General features: G+C 45.9%; 3 protein-coding genes and 1 long non-coding RNA gene across 14 annotated transcripts in view; 1 reads left to right on the top strand and 3 right to left on the bottom strand.

The window, feature by feature from the left end:
* Positions 1 to 5,287, bottom strand: part of LOC114842653 (protein MTSS 1-like) — a 32,198-nt gene extending 26,911 nt beyond the window's left edge. For 6 of the 11 annotated variants that reach the window (XM_029128377.3, XM_029128373.3, XM_029128378.3 and 3 more), the window contains exons 1-2: positions 4,829 to 5,286; positions 3,568 to 3,629 (exon numbers count right to left, since the gene is read on the bottom strand). In XM_029128377.3, the coding sequence (XP_028984210.1) occupies positions 3,568 to 3,629; positions 4,829 to 4,900 (134 nt within the window). In that variant the 5' untranslated portion in view covers positions 4,901 to 5,286. Of the gene's footprint in view, positions 1 to 3,567; positions 3,630 to 4,315; positions 4,475 to 4,828 lie in introns of those variants that run through there. The other 5 variants (XM_029128369.3, XM_029128374.3, XM_029128371.3 and 2 more) reach the window with 4 other exon arrangements.
* Positions 5,288 to 5,324: 37 nt separating this feature from the next.
* LOC129603176 (uncharacterized) lies at positions 5,325 to 11,358 on the top strand. Its single transcript, XR_008692873.1, has 2 exons — positions 5,325 to 5,661; positions 9,316 to 11,358. It is a non-coding gene; the product is annotated as an uncharacterized LOC129603176 (long non-coding RNA).
* Positions 6,534 to 10,244, bottom strand: mal2 (mal, T cell differentiation protein 2). The gene is made up of 4 exons (XM_029128391.3): positions 10,111 to 10,244; positions 9,365 to 9,535; positions 7,847 to 8,041; positions 6,534 to 7,527 (listed from the first exon to the last, which is right to left on the bottom strand). Exons 1-4 carry the CDS (start codon positions 10,225 to 10,227, stop codon positions 7,456 to 7,458), a joined length of 555 nt encoding a protein of 184 aa, XP_028984224.1. The 5' UTR covers positions 10,228 to 10,244; the 3' UTR covers positions 6,534 to 7,455.
* A 143-nt stretch (positions 11,359 to 11,501) lies between the features above and the next one.
* On the bottom strand, positions 11,502 to 18,128 carry colec10 (collectin sub-family member 10 (C-type lectin)). Its single transcript, XM_029128387.3, has 7 exons — positions 17,617 to 18,128; positions 16,302 to 16,373; positions 14,440 to 14,511; positions 13,592 to 13,645; positions 13,327 to 13,422; positions 13,026 to 13,237; positions 11,502 to 12,712 (listed from the first exon to the last, which is right to left on the bottom strand). The coding sequence occupies exons 1-7, from the start codon at positions 17,708 to 17,710 to the stop codon at positions 12,491 to 12,493; spliced, it is 822 nt and encodes a 273-aa protein (XP_028984220.1). The 5' UTR covers positions 17,711 to 18,128; the 3' UTR covers positions 11,502 to 12,490.
* Positions 18,129 to 19,115: the final 987 nt, after the last annotated feature.

Raw genomic sequence — 19,115 nt, 5'->3', positions numbered from 1 at the left:
ACCTAGAACTGTGTTTGTGTTTTAGTCATCACAGACATCATATTACTGGCAACCCAGACATGTCTATTTGCTGGCTGGCAGCTCCACTGGAAGACTACCTTCCTGCTTGTCTCTAAACACTGACTGGCCTGATTCACAAACATCAAGTGTCTCACGATTAAGATCACAGGTAGGGAGATAACAGTCTTTTGGTGAGTGTACAGTACAGTTTGTGTGCACATGCACGTATGTGACACCTGATCTCCTTAGTCGAGACAACACTGCCTTTCAGTCACGCATACTGCACAAAGAGAAAAACAAAATCTGGATATTTTCCAAAGAGTATTCAGCCCAAAAAAAGCTTGTTCGTTCTAACACCCTCCTTCCATTAAGCAACAGAAGACATTCACAATCATACTTGAGAATTTCCATAAACACCTTAGAGAAGGGGTCAACCTGTAAACTGTGACTGTAGTGTGGGTAGATCACGTGCCATCCAAACAAGGTTGATGTGCAGCCAGACTGAAACTGCTTCTCTTGTAACATCTGCCATGCATGTGCATTCAACCTGCAGCTACATCTATGTATCATTTGTACGCATTTTGTATATATATATATATATATATATATATATATATTTTTTTTTTTTTTTCATGCTAAAATCAGTCTTATGCCATTGATTGTATTACATGTACACACATGACAGACAGAGAAAAAGCAGCTAAGCAGCTAATTAAAAGCAGAACCTAAAGCAAAAAACTAGCTGCAAGTCAAATCTTATCATTCAGCCAGTAGTGGAACAATCTATTTTTTCATGTAATATTAGCTTTTGAGGGCTGTGCCGTTGCAGAGCTGACCAGAAGATCCAAGGGTGTGTCCTGCAAATGGAAAAAAATCATACGTGCAGGCACACACAGATTCCATTCTATTTAAAGTTGTGTGTGGGCACCAGAGCAACTCCAACTGATATCTGGCTCGCTACTGTACAACCTGCACTGTATGAACTGGTATGCATGATACTCTACATGCAAAGTCTTGTCCAGTTGAGATGAACCTAATAAATGTAAAACAGGCCACGGAGGGAAAGGCTCTTAACTGAAGCCCAGTTTGAGTATCGGACATTTACTACACTTTGGTACTATGAAATAAAAGAGATATTAAAAGTATAAACAGGGCTCGATAGGAAAAACTATTTCAAACCTAGTATTTTCCAGCTCATCAAAGAGTGAAATTGAGTAACTTCATAAAAAATAAACCTACTGTAATATGCTGGAAAGGCAGAATAATCAGGTTTTAATTTGAGCTCTGAGAGTCAAAATGCCTTGGGTTTATGAATAGAAAGAAACACTGCAGCTACACACTTTTAGCTTTGCAAAGTTTTACAACAATGATGCAACTGCAACAATTGGCCTCAAAATCCTGCAAATGCCCATGTTTTATAGTTGAGACAAAGGGTTTTAATGTCTATTCACCAAGCCATAGGCCAAGCCAATCTAAAGTCCCCATAGACCTTGGCATAGTACAGCAGAGTACTCTTTATGACAATGATACATTCACTGCTGCTGCCCTCATCTATTCTTAGTGCCGGAGAAACTGGAATGTGAGTGTAGTAAAGGAATCATAGAAAGAGGCTATGTTTAACTCCACTTGTTGAGACACAGACACCACATGCTGAGAATCATAATGGTCCTAACTCTTATCAGTTTGCACTCATTGTTCATATACAGTCTAAAAAGTACAGGTCTTCTTGTGCCTAATAATAATCAGCACAGCCAACACTTCATGAGCTAAATATAGATTTGAAGTGGTCCATTTCTTTAGAACATATCACTTCATCCAAGACTGATGGGAGGCCTGTGTGTTAGCCTAGATGTGATACAGCTGCATCAACCGTGACCCACCCCACAGACCAAACACTAACATGTTAAAAGAGGACCATGATTAGAAATCAGCTAGCCTATATTCCATCCTGCCCTCGCCCTTCAAAGGACTGTTTGGTGAGTAGGTATGTATGCATGTGCCTACATGTGAGGGACGTCTGCTGCAAACCAGTATGGGCAAAAAAAAAAAAGGTTTTAAGAAATGTGAGGAAAAATAGTCTTTATTTTAAAATTAAAGTCCAAAATAAAAAACACCACATTTGGACCAAAGATGACAGAGCAGCCTGAACACTGTAATTGGTTGATTTCCTAGCTGCTCTGTGTGAGGGGAGCAGAGGGGCTAAATTACAGAGTGGTCTGCCTGGGGACGTCATTACGCATGGAGACATATGCCGCTACCGCTGCTGGCTAGTCACTTATCCAGGCCAAGGAGGGAAGGTGGGTGTGTTTGTGTTTAACATGATGTGTGTGCCTGTCCTCTGGTTCTCCAGTGCCCAAACAGATTACAGAGGTCCTTGGGTGGGGGACACGCTATAGTGAAAAGGCCTAGTCTTTTTCCTAATTTGTAGAGGCTGGTGACAGGCTTCAAAGCAGACAGAAAAGGCTTTGTAGGTCCCCGTGAGCAAGCCCAGATAATGCACTCTTAGTTAGTTAGTGCCCCAGTGGTGAGGCCATACAACCAGTCTTCTAAAATAAAACGCAGGAACATGGTAGTCGAAAATTTATGCCACAAGTCGTAATTGTAATACTTGATAATTTATTAGTAAGCTATATATCAACTAAAGGTTTATCCTTTATAGGATAGAAACAATCTGGGCTCCCTATCATCAAGCTGCTGTTACCTGCCATTATACTATAAAATTAACTTATCAGCTAACTGGAGGTTCGGTTATTCCCTTTTACAATAACTGGTCAATTTGTTCTTTTATCATTGCCCCATTGACAGCGTACTGTCAAACAGCCATACATTAACAGCAAGCCAGCAAATACTCCCCTGAGCGTTAGCATGGCAGGGTCACATACTTAACCCCTGAATGATGAACCTTGAATAATGTCTCACTATTAATCAGCCCTAATACTGGTAAAATGGATGAATGGGACACTAAGTGGCCCCAGTAGTAAATGTCAAAAGGACTGCCATGGACTATTAATAAAAGGGATGATGTAGAAGCTAGGACATCCACATAAAGCATTTGCTAGACAATGTGCTTTCATTTCAGCTGTCATGCGTTGTTTGTCTCATGACACGCGGTCACTTAAAACCGACTCTCAGAGGTGGCTGGGATTGGCAGCAATTATCCACAGAAGACATGGAGAAAGTTTGGCAGGAGAGCATTTGCAATTGATAATCATATGAAAGAAATTATATCAGGCTGTAACAAAACAAAATAATGGAAAGTTGACACCAGGACCCATGGAGAGTATTGTAGTAAGTTAGGCTTGTGTGTAAACTGTCATTTTCTTTTAAAAGCTCTTTGATAGGGAACGAACAGAGACATGGGACGGATTAAATACAAACTCAATTTGAAGTAAATATCAGAGATGTCGAGCAACAATACTGGCGGTGTTTTCATCGTGATTCCAATAAATGTAGTTCGTGAATAGTTTCCTTGGATTTTCCATTCAGAAATCGTCAGTGTAACCTTATCTGGTGCCATTATCAACGTGACGCACAGCATTTCATTAGTGCACAAAAGCACGTCCTTACTTGAGCTGGGACTGCAGTTTGCCAGCCTTGGTGATGAAGTCCTCCCAAACAGGGTAGCTGATCTGGGGGAGGGAAAGAAATAGAGAGACAAACACGCATGAGTGACACAATCACCTGTACAGCGTTTCACCACCCGTGCAGTTACGTAACCAGAGGCCTCACCTCACCTGCGGGGCTAAACAGAACCAATCTAGGCGTACACGTTCCCATGCACCCATAACGTCACAGCAAGAATCATGTAGTGTTCAATATTACTGACAGCTAGATTTATGGAACAAAGGACATTATCGTCATGGCCTGGATGTAATAGGTCGCAAAATGGGTCGCAGATCCCCACACAACCAGAGCACTAACGCACTGGTATAATGAGCCTGGACCCCAGTGGGAATCTAAATTTACCCAATTTAGGTCTGGAGCTGAAAATAGGTGAGGAGCCTTCCATCCAAACTATCACAGTGAGCGAGTAGCACTGATGCGTTGGGGCTCGGTGACGGATGCGACATGAGCATGTTTGGGACCGATGTGCTACTACTGTCAGGGACGTGACGAAAGTCATGTCACACTGTCAAACGTTACACCCAACAACCAAATGAGCCCTCGCTCTACAATGTGTGATTCTCTCTCTCTCTTGTTATGCTTTGGTCCCATCATTAAAACACATTTCCCCTATAATCTGGAGGAAGACGGAGGAAACCCCCCGTTCTATGTGTTCAGAGACATTGGGGCGTGTGGAGAAGTGCTGACTGACTGACTGTGCAGGCTTCATAACAAACTCCCTGACTGCTGGTCATCTGAAGCCTTCAGACCCTGTGGTAGGTAGCCTTCTGCCCTGACGGCTGCATTCCCTGCATTCCTTCAGGCAACGACAGCAGCTGGGAAGTCTCCCAATTGTCTCATCAGCCGAGCTCTGTCAAAAATAACATGCAAATAACATGTCCCAGTTGAACGACCCCGGGAAGGCTGCGAGGACAGCTGCTCTTCAATGTAGTCAATGCGCTGTAATACAGGGCAATCAGAGCCTAATATGATGTTAACTGAGGCCAAATATATGAAAACTAACTATAGGAATAACTATAGTTTAATCGCCACGTTAAGTTAATAAGCTCCGGTTAACGACTTGTTTGAAGTCAGCGAGCTTCCAACCAGCTGTAGTCCGACTTAGTGAAATCATTACATTGACTTGTGAGTAACGGCTAAAACGCAGGTTAGATTTTCAGACGGTTCGTTTCTGGGACTCGACCAACACCAAAGTCAACCTCACCTTCATGTCCGCGATAAGCGTTTGGAAGAGTCCCCCGAGCGCGCTGCATTCCTTCTCGATCACAGCCTCCATTTTTAGGACCGACTCCAGCGGTAAATCCCGACTCCGGGAGCCGCTCTCAGCTCGCCGCCGCCGCCGCCGCCGCCGCGCTTCAACAGGACCCAAAGCTCCGAAACATACGAACTAACGCGAACGGAGCGCAGTGTGGTGAATTATGCGGTTCCGGACCCGATAAGAACTTGTGCGCGCGCCGCAGCCTCCGCTCCGTTCGTCTCCGCTCACTTCAACTCCAAAGAAGCCGCTGAGACCAAAGGGAAATTTAAATCCCCCTCTCTCCTCTAGCCCGCCCCGCTCAGAACCATGGCTGGACCAGGAACGCGATCTGTTGCTGTTTCGAACTACGACGAATCCACGATGTTCGCGTGGACGCTATTCCGCGTCCTGACAGGTAAACACTGACGCTCAACGCCGCCCTCAGTCCAAAACGCCGAGAATAGCGACAGACAAACGGGCGTCACTCTGCTAGAGGGAAAAAAATACTTCCGGTGAAAAATCCTTCACCAAAATAAAAGCAAAAAGCACCAGGAGGGACAATTTTTGCATTTAAACTTCACTTTAAACAAAGCAAACACAAAAAGCAAACGGCAATATTTAAATCTGGTGAATGCAAAAACACTTAAAATGAAACTGCTGTTTAATAACTTGGCAAAACCACAAGCTAAAAGGTTTGAGTTGTAACACCTTACCTTTATTATGAAAAATTACACCGAGGAAAACTGTGATAAATTTTAGTTTTGTTTGACGACGGTTAAAGATGCAGGTGCGCAGCTCAGGTAACTTGGTGTTTTGTCTTTGGCGGTATTATCTGAACTAAAGATGTACTGACTTGATATAAGTATCATATATCGGTAATATTATGTAGGTATTAGCTTACTTTGTAAACATATCATTTTCCAGTACATGTGATGTGTCATAAGTGCTGAGTGTGCATGAAGACCAGTAAGTTAAACCGCTTTAGCATCAACATTTTACTGAGACGCTAGTGTTTTGATGTTTACGTATAAACAGGGGATTTTATGGGAACGTACGCGACAAAGTAATTGTTGATTACGAGCGACATCTAGTGGCAGAAATGAAAACGACACGATAAACGTCAAGTATGGTGGATATTGTAGGTTCGCTAAAACATAAAAGTTACAAAAGCAAGTAAATCTATAATGTTTCATTTCAACATTTCTGATGACTTTAGTGCATAAGATAATTTATTATTTAAAACTTTATTATATTGGGCAACCTAAACTTATAATAATTTTGAGTACTGCACTATGCTGTGAGTGCAGCATGTACAGTGTAGACACGATGTAGAAAAAATGTACAATTCTGTATTATATTTTGGACTAATAACTTCTGTTTTTGTGAAATATATCAAATGCTCCAGACCATGACAAGGCTAATTTGTTAGTGTGGCTAGTGTTGCTTGGGAATTTGGCTTCATGATAGCCTGTAGAATAACAGTGGCAGCAAAAAATGTTGACAAATTATTATTAATGGTAGACAGTAACATAAACTTGAATGGATGCCTACAGAGTTTTATTGTGTGTTCGGAAAATCTAAAACGATATTGTTAAAAACTGGTGGTGTCAAAATCAGAGCCAGATTAATGCAAGCACATACAGTATATGCAATAAGACTAAGATTAGGAAAGTTAATGATTTAGAGAATTTAATGAAGAATAGAAATTTTAAAAAATAATAACTTGATCACTTGTATGACTAAAGTATAAGCCTTGGTTACATTTGCTGGTAATTTCCGTACTCAGACAATGTACACAGCAAATTTTGAACATGAAGTAAATAGAATTTACATTAGCTGCGACATTGTGAAGAAGCCAACTATACGGAGAAAACTTAACAAAAGGTTTAGTATCACAGGAATTTAAATCTCAACTTCAAATATCACATCTCGCATTTCAAATCGGACAAACAGTTTGCACAGTCATAACAGATGCTGTAGGCTGGAAGTGGTTAAAAAATAGAGTCACTGAGTCACCGAGAGTTAGTCAGAGCTGCTTAGCACCAAGGTAACTGGAGGATAGTAAAAACAATCATATTTCAATCATTCCAACAAATTGCGCCAACCTATTAGGAGCATTCATGGGCGCGTTTTGTGGTATTGCAAATGAGAAAAAATATCTTCCAGTGAGGATTTTAGTAAGAAAATGGGGCAATAGTTGATTGAAAAATGGCGCAAGAAAACAAAACCTGTCAGAAGCATCAGTTACATATTGACTAATCACCCAGTATAGTCACAGAGATGCACAAATGTACTTTTCAGACGAGTCTGTGCTGCTGCCAAAATGTGAAATCACTGCCTATCAGAAAACAATTAAATTCAAATGATGGTAACTGGGCAAACACTGTTATTCATTACAGCTGTCAAAATACACTTCCCAGCCCATAACAGCCAAACAGAAGATGAATTCCTGTAACTAACAAGAGTTTCCCATCAGACAGTAATTAAGGTTGCACTGAACTGAAAAGCAGTTCCTGACATCTGGACGGTGTGATGTTTTAATACATGCTGAAGTCATGCGGCGTTTGTAAAACTTGTTTGTGTCGGTTTCCCGGTTACATCCGATAACGCTTGAAGCCCATCAGCATACTGCAGAAGTAGCACAGTGTCACCACCAGAGCAAAGATCTGGGACACAAAGAGTCAAGAACAGTCATTAGGTTGGAAATATCTGTACCAATTAAACCACTAAACCATCAGACTGTAGCATTCATGATTAATTGGCTTAATTATTAATATCAAGCTGATATGAAGTTGACCTTTGCACTGTATATAGCGTTTCAGTTGAAACAGTAAACTAGACTAATATTAGACATGCAGTGAAACAGGTAAAGTAAGTGGTACACACATTAATGAATGAATGAATGAATGAATGAATGAATGAATGAATGAATGAATGAATGAATGAAAGGCTGCATTCTCGTGTACACTGTACTACAGGACTTACCGTGGCTGCCACATTGATGTTGTATTGCCTGGTATCCATGATTGTGAATATGTTGCCTACTGGGTTGGTGATACAGAAGATAACATCAGTGCTGTTGGGCAGAATGTTCATTCCTCCATTCGCTGCAGTAGACGCTGCCTCCAGCACAAAGGCAGCAACGTAGAAAAGAAACGCCACGAAATGGTACATCACATCCTGGGGGAGGAAAGACAGTGTGCATCAGATGCAGTTTCAGCTTTCGAGTGGAAGCAGATACTGTTTGTGTTGTTGTTTTTGTCAAGTTGTTTGTTTCCACAACCCAAACCTGCTCAGTGGCTCGGCCTGAGCTGCAGCTGCCTTCACTGAACAGGCCACGACATCCGACACTGAGGCTTTCAAGTGTATTGTTGGACATAACGTGACAATACAACAACAAGGCGGAAAACACTGCACCATGTTAACGAAGGAACCTATAAAGACAGACAAGGGGAGAAGGTACTGGGGGAGAGGCGTAGGAGGCTTCGTCTCGCTGGCTCCATGGGCCGAGCAGGACTACAGGCAGACCTTTGTTGTGTTATAGTGTGAGCTCATCATCCGTGTCACTCATTGTTCAGCTGAAAACAAACAAGCCCACACGCCTGCGTACTCCTGGAAGCAGGGTCTGGAGCCTGAGGCACGGCTGGCTCTGTCTGGGACACCAGGTCCAACACAGACTGGAACACCGCCCTCAACGAGAGCTTTAATAGTAGACGCATGGACTCCCACCTCGAATAATAGACCCTGGGCTTATTCTGGGACCACCACCACTAAACAGAGGCCTGCTGGTCAGGTTTACTGGGACTGGAACGACTTTTAAGACAGTTGTAGTACTGTAAACGCTTCCATTTGGTTATGGAGATAATTTGAGGAAGTATATCAGTCTATCTTTGAGAGTAGGGTGTTCTCTGGCTACCTCATCATGTACATGTTTCACTTGGATCTCATCTTTTATTCACAGTAGGTCAAGTATATAATTTGGTTTGAGACTCGTTGGGTTATTGTCTGTGAACATGGTATATTCCTAATTTTGATTTAGTGTGTGTCTGTACACACACACCACACTTTAGTGGTGCCTGGGTCTCACAGGTCCCTGATGCAGTTCAGAACAGATAAAGGCAGAAAAGTAAAGATAACGCATTAATATCAAAATGACCATACGAAAATGAAGCAGAGAGAGATTTTCAGGTGGAGATCATATATTTCCGCATGTCGCACCCACAGTACCTCCACCACCTTCACCACCTCACCCCCATTCCTGGACATCTGTTGTTCTGTTCCACCCGTATTGACACAAACAAACATTACAGCAATTGACTGATTTCTCATTTCCTAGAGTGAACGCTTCACGCCGCGTGGTAACCTGTACCACAACGTGAGGAACAGCTCTGTAGTGACATTGGTACTAAATGTATATTTTTTTACAGTAAGGTGTTGACTTATGTAACATGCAGACAGCCCATACTGTAGATGCTAAACTGAGCCCACGACACTGCACCGTACCACGAGATTCCAGTCGGTGACGATGCGGTCGGCCGTGGCGCTGACGAGGAGTCCGAGGTAGAAGGAGGAGAGGAAGAAGGCCGAGACGGAGACGAACATCACCCACCCCTGCAGCAGAGGCACGGGCACGTCGGAGGACGCCACCAGGATCCACACCAAGCCGCCGAAAACCTGCCGGAGAGAGGTGCACGGATGCTAGTGAGCCCCTGTGTACACACACATGCCCGTCAACACACTGGGACACACGTCAGGTGTAACAACGTTGTATTATGTCCCGCAAGCAGTTGTTTTGTGTAAAGAGAAGCGAGGCTGGATGCGATGGGACGCCCGCGTGGCGCCCCGTACAGACACAGGAAGCGCTAACAGCGGCTGATGGAGCCCGTGACGATACAGTGGCTCCCCTCATTTCACGGATTGTGTTTGCAGCTGAGGGCCTGTGGCCCGTTCAGAGTGATAATCAGAGCAGTACGAGTCACCTTGGAGGATTGAAGGTCACGGAAAGTCAGAAAACACAAGTCAATGCGCACATCATGAGGCCCGAGAACGTCACCGGGCAACGTCGACGGCAGCGCCTCGGTGCCCGGTTAGAGACACGTTAACGTGGATAGAAGTGTCCTAGAATTAGTCCGTGGCCCGAGGACCAGAAGGCTATTAATTATTAATACAGACATACACAGCACAGGTTACGCGGAGTCCAAGCGGGTCATTGAAGCCACAAGTCAATGCCACCCATAGGAAACACTCACTATCTCTAAGCAGATGAGGACCCCGGACGACGTCCTCAGGATCTCCGGTCCCATGGGCAGGGAAATAACCGGCGCTGGGAAGGAGGAGGCAGCGGGGTTGGTGGCTGGTTCCGACATCTTTCTGCTTCGTCTCGGGTCTCTGCCGCTCCGTCCTCTGCCGCGCAGCCTCTGGCTCGCACCAAACGCGCTCCGTTAAACAAAGAGTCGGAGCAGCGGGCAGAATTCCTGCGGAGTCATGTGGCCGCTTCCCCGCGAAACAGGTAGGACAGGTGCACGAGACACTCCCTGGAAGGCGGCGGGGCGTTCACGGACCTCACGGAAGCGCCAGTGTCCGAACATCACAACAAAATGCGTCATGAAACTGAGCTATTGATTAATCTGTGCTTGAAATGGCATACTTAGATAACACTTTGTTAATAGTTATGGCATATCGTTTTGATTTTTGGATTACTGCTGTTTAACCTTTTATTAGTAAGTTGGTAATAAACCCTTATAAAAGACTCGTGTGCCAATGACTCTGTTAAAGATCAAAAAGTGCCGGTAGTTGTTAGACACTATTCATTTTGGTTTGAAAGGAAACGAGGGTGAAGGGACATTTCCGCGTGTGGTGACTGACCTTCACAGCACAGGAGAGAGAGAAACAGATTTAATAAGTAAATATTATTTTAACAGCTGAGGCACGACAACAATTTCCAGACAAACGGAGCCCTCATTTTAAATGAAAGGCGAAAGTGCTGGAGCGTCAGCAGAGATTTAATCAAACGGCGGAGGCGCGTTTCCTGCGTCGTTAAATGAGTTTTCAGCGGTTTGTTCCTCGCTGTGAGCTACAGTTAATGTTTACACAGGTTTTGGGTTAAGGGACCAGTGTTGACATAACCTGTGTGAACGCGCTGGCCTCCGTTCACGTCAGTCTGGAAGGTTATTAGAATAAACGTGCTCTACATTTTCCATCCCATTCTGTGATGGATCAGAATCCTGATCAGAGTCTCTGTTGGACTCGCTTCCATTCAAGTGTAATCTGCCAGAAATGCCTCGTTATTGCTTCTTACACATTTGTGCATTAGTGTTTAGCTGCAAAGTTCTGGAAAAAAGTGTACAGTAACAATGTTAATCTGTCCATTTACGAGTTGTTGAGTCATTTCTCTACTCAGGCCGGTTACTGTTGACATTAAAGAACTTAATATTTTCTCAAAATGCTTCAAGAAAAGGAGAAATTAGTTAAACAAATAAAGCCCTAGAAACAGAAAACTGGTTGTGTGTTTGGAGCCTAGAAGCCAGGTTGCAAAGGAAATTTTCAGGCTAGCTAAAACAAAATTAGTTCCGCTTATGCACATGTCACAGAGACAGACAGAGCAGAACCAGATGGTTGGACGTCACAGAACCCAAGGAGTGGCCCACGTGGATTATACGGGTTGAAAGCTTTCAGCTGGGAACTGGGCCCAAGATGGCAGAAATATGGGTGAGAGGACAGGATGGCAGCGACTGAGTGGACACAAGTCCCGTTCCTCACAGAAGAAGGCACCTGGTACCAACATCACACCCAACAAGGCCGGAGAACAGGAGGCAAGATGCAACGCTAAGCGTGGAATATGATGAATGGTTACGGAAAATCCCCTGGACGTGTCATTAAGTGACAGTGAGTCAGAGCAGAGGTTGAAAGTGGCTGCTGTGAGACGTGCATGTGTGGAACCGCAACCGAACCTGCGACGGGGCGAGTGCAAAATGGGGCGGCTCATCGGTCGACCCGTAACACAAGACTCGAGAGCCCGCCGTCTGCCAGGGCCCGGCGCCGGCGATCACGCTAATAAATGGGTCAACTCAGTCAATCAGAGCCTGTTGAGGCACATAATCCAGAGCCACCGGCCCGGACCAGAACCTGAAGGCTCATTCTGAACGGTCCTGATTCCTTACAATATTCCTCATACACAACTTGTCCAACATTTATATGATTGACTTTATTGGATATAATAATAAAAATACACACCTGTGTATATAATATTTCATTGCATATGACAACAACCCACAAAGTCCAGAAATCCTTCAATTGTTCTCAGGAGCCTCAACAAACGTGAAATGGAAGAAAGCTGAAACTGCCAGCGCTCAATTTGGACCGGGCCTCGTAGCCAAGGCCGAGCAACCGGACCCGAAGGACCTGGGTCAGGGAGCGGGAAGCAGGGAGAACCAGAGGACAACAGAGCGAGGGGGCAGACATCAAAATGAGACTACAAAGGCATTAAGAGTGGGTTAGTCACTCATACGTATAGAACCGAGTACCAGACAGTTCAGTTTGTACATCAGTGGAATATAATCACGCATCGAGTTTTATAAACCCAAACACTACGCGCACGTACGTCCCACGTACTGCAGGAGCCCTGCTGAGTCATGAGGCCTGGCCTCGGCCTCTCCTGCTCTTGGGGAACTCACACATGAAGAACATGGCGCTCTCACACTCCACGCGACACCAGGCTCCGGTGCTGAGCAGCGCCACGCAGCCGGCGTCGGCGCCGGCCGGCGCCGTGGAGTTCAGCTCGGCCTCTTGACTCCAGGCTGCGAATCCCTGGAGGGGGCTGGAGTCTGCGTACACGTAGCCGCCGGTCCCAACCTGATGACAAGAACGTCAGGCACAAATGACTTTTATTCGGTCACCTTTGGAAAATTGTGGAAAGGGACATTTTTCCACTACTCGATGTCCCGAAATACGTGACATCACTCCAGCGACAAAACAACCCTAAATTATCCAGTCCAGTCAATTTGTTATGGATCCATAGATGGTGATGATTGTTGTCTCAACTTTCTCTGAAGGAGAAACATATTATGAAAAATAAGCTGGATAAAATAAAATATGGCTAATAAAAATGGCTGAAAGAAGCAGCTAAAATGTGAAAAACCTGCCTGGTTTTCTAATGGAGTCTTACCGCCTCCTTGCTCGGGGCCTTCACTCCTACATAAACTCTGCTCAGTCCTGCTTCGCCCACATAATCTGCCATCAGGCGGTTGGTGCTGCTGCTCTTCGGCATGGCCAGAGTTCCCCCTCGCAGTTTGCAGTTCACGGAGGCGTCCCTGTGCGTCTTGGGCTCCTTCACTAGCAGGTAGTACCTCTGTTCTGTTTCCTTCAGCCCCAGAATCACTGCAGGACGGAGGTTCCCGGTGTGAAGGACTTCCGTCATGCGTTATTGCTTGCTGCAGCGCGGGATCAGATAGAGATCAGGAGCTCACCGCTCTTCACAAACTTGACGGCGTTCCTCAGTTTGCCCGTGTTGACGTCCAGCTGCCCCACCACCGCCCTGTACCTGCCGCAGTCGCACGTGGAGCCTGCAAGCACACGTGACGGCTCACTAGCGAAGCTAAGCTCAGTCAAACAGCTTCTCCGGCTCGTTTCAGTGGAAGCATTTGTTTTGTCTCTGCTTAGACCAATATTATTGAGACCTTTGTCGGTCCAACTGAAACAGACAGTTATTGTCACACTTGCTGGCCTGCTCACCTGGTTTCCCTTTGAGACCAGAGGGTCCTTCCACGCCCGTGTCCCCCTTCTCTCCTAAAGAAAGTAGACATCGACCATAAGGCGTGGAGGCAATTTTTTTTTCTGGTTGCGATTATATTAAAAATCCGGTAAATTAATGTTTTCTTGTTGTGCTGCAGTTACACGTGACCACCACTAGATGGCTGCGTCACGCCTAAAACCTCCAGTCTGGCTGCGATTGACTCAGGTCAAAGTTTAACCTGGTGGAACCTTTGTTTATTTGTTCCACAACGTTCTCGAAATGACAACATGTCATCAAAGGTGTAAATATAAAAACAGGTGGAAATAGAGGCTTTTTTGTGAAGATGTTCCACAGCTTTCTATGAAAATAGTGCAAAGTGCAAAGTGACCCGACTGGCAGTTGCACATTTTGGGGAAGTGGGCTGCAGTGCAAACACAAAGGGTCAAAGCAGCTGCATGACATCATAGTGAAGGATCAATTCTTCTCCCGTCCTCGGCTGGGTTAACTTCAAATATGAAGGGAATTGGGAAAATATTGACTCTAATGAAACCATACTTAGCTTGAAACAATTCCTCCCTGTGTGTGTTAGTCTTGGGACTAATTAAATTGAACCTCACAGCTGCGTTTTGTGCCATTTCTGGGATATAAATGTTTCCTGGCGTTGAAGGATAGACTAACGTAGTCACATTCCAGTTGTAAATCAGTTATTTCTTTTTGGAAAAAAACTTTTAATAAGACGCAGAGGACTGGAAGTCTTTCTGGTGACATTTAGTGCTGAACACAGTGTGTTTGAGTTAACAAATGAAAATCTGCGTGGGGTGAATGTGGACAGACATGGTTGTCGTACCTTGGTCTCCACTAGGTCCCATCTTACCCGTGTGGCCCATATCTCCTCTTGGCCCCATTTGTCCTGCTGCACCTGGGAATAAAGGCATCATGGCGACAGTGAGCGCTTGCAGTCCCGCTATAAGCTGCTTCCTGAGTATCTCCAGTAGGCCGAGACAAAGAAGAACACTTGGATGGATGTTACATCGAAAAACACAAGATGGAGAGTATCAGAGGAAGCGGGGAGGGGGGGGGGGGTTCCAGAGCTGTCTGCCAGAACGTGAGGGAGTATTTCCCCAGGAACCTTTTCAAGTGGAAATTGATGGCATTTGAAACACTAAGCGACAGAGAGAAGGGGCCTGTTGCTTTTAGGGATTTGCCACATGCGCTCACTGCCAGCTCCTCGCTACTATTTCCCATTTCCCCCCGTTTCACATGTTGACTTTCTACTTGATTCTACTTGGCAGACGCTGCCGCGTCTCGCGGCCCGTGTGAGGTCCTCAGAGCTCTGGCCTTTGAGAACTTCCATGATAATCTGTTTGCAATTTTTCCTGTCATTTTTCCCTGTAAATTCCTGAGCAGCCAAATTGCAGAGTAAATATTTTGTCGACGCTAACCTGAAAAGCGATTGTGACTCGCGATTGGCCGCATCCAGACGCTGGATCCGTTATTTTTTGTTGCCCCATCTGTGTCTATAAAGGCTGATTCCTCTTGTTTTCTCGCTGATTGTACTTGCCGGTTAAACCGCCCAGATAACAGCCCCTCCTATCGTCATAATGGCCAACCCCTCCAACTGGCCTAACGTCTGGATTCTCCAGCAGCTGGAGGATGAACGAGGTGAACAGATACAAACACCCTGATCCAGTTCGTGCCCTTATTGTTCTCTGGCAGCTGTTCTGACAGGGTCTTTGCTGGGACTCAGGACAACGCTCTGCTCCGCTGCACGCTGACACCTAATGAGCTCGGGGGCAAAGGCTTTTGTTGCCCACTGGAGCTTTCACGGTCACATGTTCCCCTTTAACAATCCCGAATTAAGCAACTTTCCTGTAAAACAGCCCGAATTAATGAAAAGACAGGGAATAAGTGCGTCATCTGTTGAGCTCCTGGCTGCAGCCGTAGAGGAACACAGGAAGCAGTGATTGCAAAGGATCTGGCTCGTTCGGACGTATGTGAGGAGGTAAACACACAGCGAGTGGAATAAACATGATAACAGCGCTGCTTAGAGTTTGTCTGATCATGCAGTTGTGTGTGTGTGTGTGTGTGTGTGTGTGTGTGTTTATGTTACATGCTTGGTTGATTGGCCAGCTCACATAAACGGACATGTCTGTGTGGAGCTAGTGTGCAGTGTCTTGCTCAAGGGCACACCTGGTGAGGCAGGGGATGGAACAGTGGTTGTTCAGCATCCCAGTCCAGTGCCCTACTGTATCTACAGTACTGAGCTACAGTACAAGGCCAGAAGCACAGGAAGTCCGGTCGGATTGTTATAACCATGCAAAAAATATTTTAAAATCAGAAAGGGAAGAAGTGAGATTTTACATTTCTGTGCGAATGTAAAGACGCCCAGCGTTCCCAGTCAGCAGCGTCGTTGTCTTCATGTCTTGCTGGTGGAAACATGCTAATGTAGATAACAAACATGGGGATTTCTGTCTTGTATTTACATTTATTCAAAATGAAATATATTTGAAACTGGGAAGTGATTTGCAAGAGATATTTTTGTATGTTGTGACCTCGCGAATGTTTGCATCCAGCCTGCATTTTAGTGTAAGCTCAGCTTGGGTCGTCTTTGCTTTCCAGTTGTAATAATTCAGAGAAAGCAGCACGTGGTGGCGTTACTGTGCAAACGTAGGGAATTATTTAGTCGTTTCTTTTGTACTTTGCATGTACCTGGAGCTCCAGTTGGACCGTTCTTCCCGAGTCGTCCCTCATCCCCCACTTCTCCGACCTCACCTTGATCCCCTGGGTTATAAAGGGAAACACAGTCAAAGGGGTTTTGAAGGAATTTGTCCAAACGTTGCATTCAAAGGCGCGTGTTTTCCTCTGTGTTCTGTCATCTGGGAGCAGCAGGGGTTAAATCTGCATATTCCCATTGAAAATCACAGGAACATGATGCGTTAGCCAACGCTTCTCTTAGCTCTAGTATGGACATGAGCCTGACAATGCTCCGTGAAAACAGCACAATTGAGGTGTGTAAGAAAAATGTCTGGCGTGTCCAACGGACTCAGGCTCTTGGCGAGAACTCTCTTCAGAGGTTTCCTCAGTGTCTGTTAGAGCTGTAATTTTCCCCAGCTGTTGATGCCAACAGCACTTTATATCTTTGCGAGTGCTGAGGATTTGAAAGTGAGGATTATAACAAACTCACTTTAATGGCCTCGAGGAGTACTTAGGAAAAGTGATTATTCAGATCTGAGGCCTGTGGAGAGGTTTTCTTGTGGCGTAAATCACCGCGTTTGCTGGGAGCGGATCCGTCTGTAGAAACTATGAGCAGTAACATTACACAAAATGTATTTCAAATGGGCTCTGACAAGTGACGTTCCGACGCTCTGAACGCTCTATTACTGACATTCGTAACTCTGGGTGGAAATGCCGTGTTTGTTTAAAGTGTCGGGAGGACATTTTTTCGGGTATGAGGCGGGAGATTTCTCCTGCGACTCCCCCTCAGATAGACGGGAATAAAGCCGCTGCGACGCCGACCGGAGCATTTGGACAAATAATCAGTCCGGTTCTGTGGCAGCTGTCTAAACATGACTCGTCATAACGTGGCATTGTTCTGTCTTACTAATGCAGGAGCGTCTGTGAAGGGTGGGCCGAGGGTCCTCTCGTAGCTCAGTAGCTGCTATTGTAAAACATTTGGCCTTGAGAGACTAATTAGCGTCTTCTGTGGAAGGGTCCAAAAGGCGGCACGTCATCTCCAGCGCCGCCTCGGGCCACGCTTTTTCAGAATGGCACGAACCGAGCTGAATCCAATAAAGCTTTACTGTGCTCTTTATTGGGCCTGTCTGTCTGATTCGGCGGGGGAACAGGCTACTGAATGCCATAAAGTGGAGAGCAGGCTTCTCCCTCCGCCGCCATGGGACAGAGCAGCGCTGGCCCATAAACTCCAGGAGATCGCATGCCTGCTACCTTTATCACCAGCTCCGTGGACCATGAGTATGACATCAACGCATTTACACCGGAGTCACGAGCCTCTACGTTACTGCACCTTTAGCTCCAGGCAGCAGGGCGTTGGTGCAGACCTCCGGGGACGCGAGGACGCGCTGGAGAAGAAGAAGAAGAAGAAGCAGTCCCGCCGCCATCGTCTCCCAGTCGGACGCAGATCCTGATTCAGAGCGTCCGTCGGCTGCAGTGGCTGCTGCTGCTTCGGCTGCAAGTCGAGTCACCGCTAGTGAGCGGCGCTGCGCTAATGAGCTAGCACGCGGAGCACACGCTTGTTTAGAAAGTCTTATCAGAAAGTTGTCATGATGTCAAACAACACTTAACAGAGGGCCACATTCCTGAGGAGGAGCTGGTGGAGGCTGGTGTAGCATCTTATGTCTTAAAACATATGTCATGTAGCACTTATACGCCACAAACATGGATGTTTAACGTGTTCCGTACAGTAGAAAACCCCAAGCTCTTATCGGGAGCAAGGAGGCAGCACCTCCGAGGCCACTGCCTCTTCTTCTTTGTGTTGTTTACAGTTCTTCGGAGGCTGCAAATCATTTTAATTGAGAGGTTTACTGCCCCCCCCCCCACACACAGACACACACACAGACACACACAGACACACTTGCTTAAACGGGTTCCCTGTTTTGTCACTGTGTTACGAAAACATACAGGGGTTAAAGGGTTTGAAGGCCTGGGAGGGAGAGGGGGAGAGGAGGGAGGGCGGGTGGAGCAGCTTAAGACAGATAAAGAAGGAGTGAGCAACCAAGACACAGCAAAGAACCAAAGGAACAACAACCACACCATTTGGCACCAAACGGGATTTCCTTAATCCAGAGTTACACAGTTCTGTGCGTCTTCATGCGTCCGTCAGCGAGCGGTGCCTTCAGGGACGCCAGCTCTGCCCGTTCTTTGAAGCTCAGGGAGGGGCTGGGGTCGTTCGGAGGCCATGAATTGAAGAAACGACGGCTAAGTAGACGCGGGGGACTGAGCCGGCCGGTCGTGGCTTCGAGGGGCGGCCATCTTGTGGAGAGGAGCCGCGTGCTCCGTTGCTATCGCTGCAGTTGGCCCGTGGCTCGTGTCATTTGTATTTACAGACAGGGATCTTTCAAGCACGCCCAGCTTGGCAGAACAACAGGACGACGTTTCATCCAGCGGACGCAGTTTCGCGGCGCAGTCATCAGTCAGTCCTCGCTGGTTCTGATGTTTGTTGCTTTTGGGTCGTCTTGAAGAACACTTCAATGCAGGCTTGACTGTATGACTCCCTTAAAACACGCGTATGTTCGTATTTAAGGTAGAACTACTTGGTTAATGGTGATGATGTGGAGTGGTTGGAGAAAATAAAGCATTCCTACACACACACACACACACACACTGTACATAGGAACAGCCGTGCAACCCCGAAGGCTAATTGTTTACATGTGGTTTACATTATGTTCTCTAATTGAGAATGTGATTCACACTCCTGGATTGAGGGTTGACTCCACAGTGGTAACCACACCACAGAGCGGCACCGTCCTCCTCGTCGCTCTGAGTGCTGTTCGCATTTGAAAAAGA

Source organism: Betta splendens, chromosome 16 (assembly GCF_900634795.4).
Source record: "Betta splendens chromosome 16, fBetSpl5.4, whole genome shotgun sequence".
Classification (NCBI taxonomy): domain Eukaryota; kingdom Metazoa; phylum Chordata; class Actinopteri; order Anabantiformes; family Osphronemidae; genus Betta; species Betta splendens.
This window is presented reverse-complemented; position numbering and strand designations above follow the sequence as displayed.